This window comes from Octopus bimaculoides, chromosome 12 (assembly GCF_001194135.2).
Source record: "Octopus bimaculoides isolate UCB-OBI-ISO-001 chromosome 12, ASM119413v2, whole genome shotgun sequence".
NCBI classification, from domain to species: Eukaryota; Metazoa; Mollusca; class Cephalopoda; order Octopoda; family Octopodidae; genus Octopus; species Octopus bimaculoides.
Window position 1 is genome coordinate 64,421,222 of NC_068992.1, and position 1,783 is coordinate 64,423,004.

At 38.1% G+C, this 1,783-nt stretch overlaps 1 protein-coding gene across 7 annotated transcripts in view; it reads left to right on the top strand.

Moving 5' to 3' along the window:
• Positions 1–1,783, top strand: part of LOC106884491 (chloride channel protein 2) — a 154,668-nt gene that overhangs the window by 121,920 nt on the left and 30,965 nt on the right. The window contains exon 19 of one of the 7 annotated variants that reach the window (XM_014935906.2): positions 935–982. The exons of the other annotated variants lie outside the window; for them this stretch is intronic. Within the exon in view, the coding sequence (XP_014791392.1) occupies positions 935–982 (48 nt within the window). The remainder of the gene's footprint in view (positions 1–934; positions 983–1,783) is intronic. 7 annotated transcript variants of the gene reach the window in all.

A 1,783-nucleotide genomic window follows, 5' to 3' on the forward strand; every position in this document is an offset into this window, starting at 1 on the left:
GGGAAACAAAAGAGTGCATAATTGGCCATCTCCTGGCTTTTAGAATAACTCGGTGTAATTCTCTGCAAAGTTTCAGGACGGGCATCTGGTTGTAAAAAAAAAAAAAAAAGAAAAAACTGCTGGACAAAGTCTCATTCAGTCCCTGCATAAAAAATGCAGATGTAACAATGATGATAGTAATGATGGTGATGATGGTGGTGGTGTTTGCTGCTGCCACCACCACCACCACCACCACCACCATTGTCATACATGTTTCAGGGAGTGAAGTTACAAGTGAAAATGTTTTTTTACTTGTAAACAAGGATGAAGGAAACAAGCATTAGAAGACATTAGCCATTTAAAAACACACAAAAACTGTTAGCTTCACTTTAACCATTATTATTTGGGGGTCAAAATTTTTATCACACTGACCAAGTCATGGTGCAACGAAAATTTTGACTCCAAATAATAAATGTGTAAGTAAAGTTAACTGAGTTTTTGAACGGTTAATATATATATTTTCCATGATGTAATTGTAATAATAAAATTAGTGTCTGGGAAACTGAAAATTTTAATGCATTATAATTATATCTAATCAGAATTGGTCCAGTTTTAAAAAAATAATTGCTGCTGGTTTCTGTCAACCAAATTTTATTTATAAGGCTTTGACCAACCTGAGGCCATAGTAAGAAGAGACTCACCAAAGATGCTGCATAGTGGGCTTGAACCTGAGGCTACATAGTTATGAAGCTACATACTTAACCACATAGCCATGCCTAAATCCTGTTTCTGTGTTGTTATTAAAGATGTCAAAGTCACTCTCTTTGGTGTGAGTCACTCAGCAAAGAAGAGACCCATGGAATTCTTGTTGTTTCAAATGAGAATTTGTTAGAATTTTAATATTTTTCCTTCCAATGAATCTCTGTGTGAATGTGAATTTTATTTTCTTGTTCAGAAGAAAAAACAGAAAACCACAGTCACTTGTTGTGAAGAGATAGACGAGGTATATCTATAAGCACAAAATCACTGTCAGCACATATACACATACAGTCCACTATGTATGCACATATACACACACATATTTATGTACTTGCACATGCCCATATGCATACAGCTACATACCCATATGCATACAGCTACATACACAACCACATCGATGATAACTCGCTGGTTCACCATTACCATCTTCGAGCTTGTTGAATCTTCTCGTCATTGGTGGCAGTTGATGGGTGTCCTGCTCCCTCTTCATACTTCACGCTTGTCCGGCTTATTTTAAACTTCTTGATCCAGTCATACACACTTCTTCGCACTAGTGCACTGTCCCTGTATTATGTTAAAAGCCTCTGATAAATTTCAGCACCTGATACAAGACCTTCCGACCAGAGAAACTGGATCACAGATCTTTGTTCTCTTTTAGTGCACATTCCTAGAGGAGGGGGCCATGCTTACACTGTAAAGCCAGACAGAAAAGTGGCACTGTCAACCTCAAACTTCAATCACTTGACCACAATAGTACCAACTATAAGCACACATGCACAAAAGGCAGTGTGACAGTAATAAAGATATGTTATGGCGAAAGTGTGGACAATATTTGGCTTCCCCTTGTATATATATTCTTTTATTTGTTTCAGCCATTTGACTGCAGCCATGCTGGAGCACTGCCTTGAAGTGTTTATTGTTGAACAAATTGACCCCAGGGTTTATTTTTAAGCCAAGTACTTATTCTATCAGGCACCTTGCCAAATAGCTAGGTTACGGGGATGTAAACACACCAGCACTGGTTGTCAAGCAATGATGGGGGGGG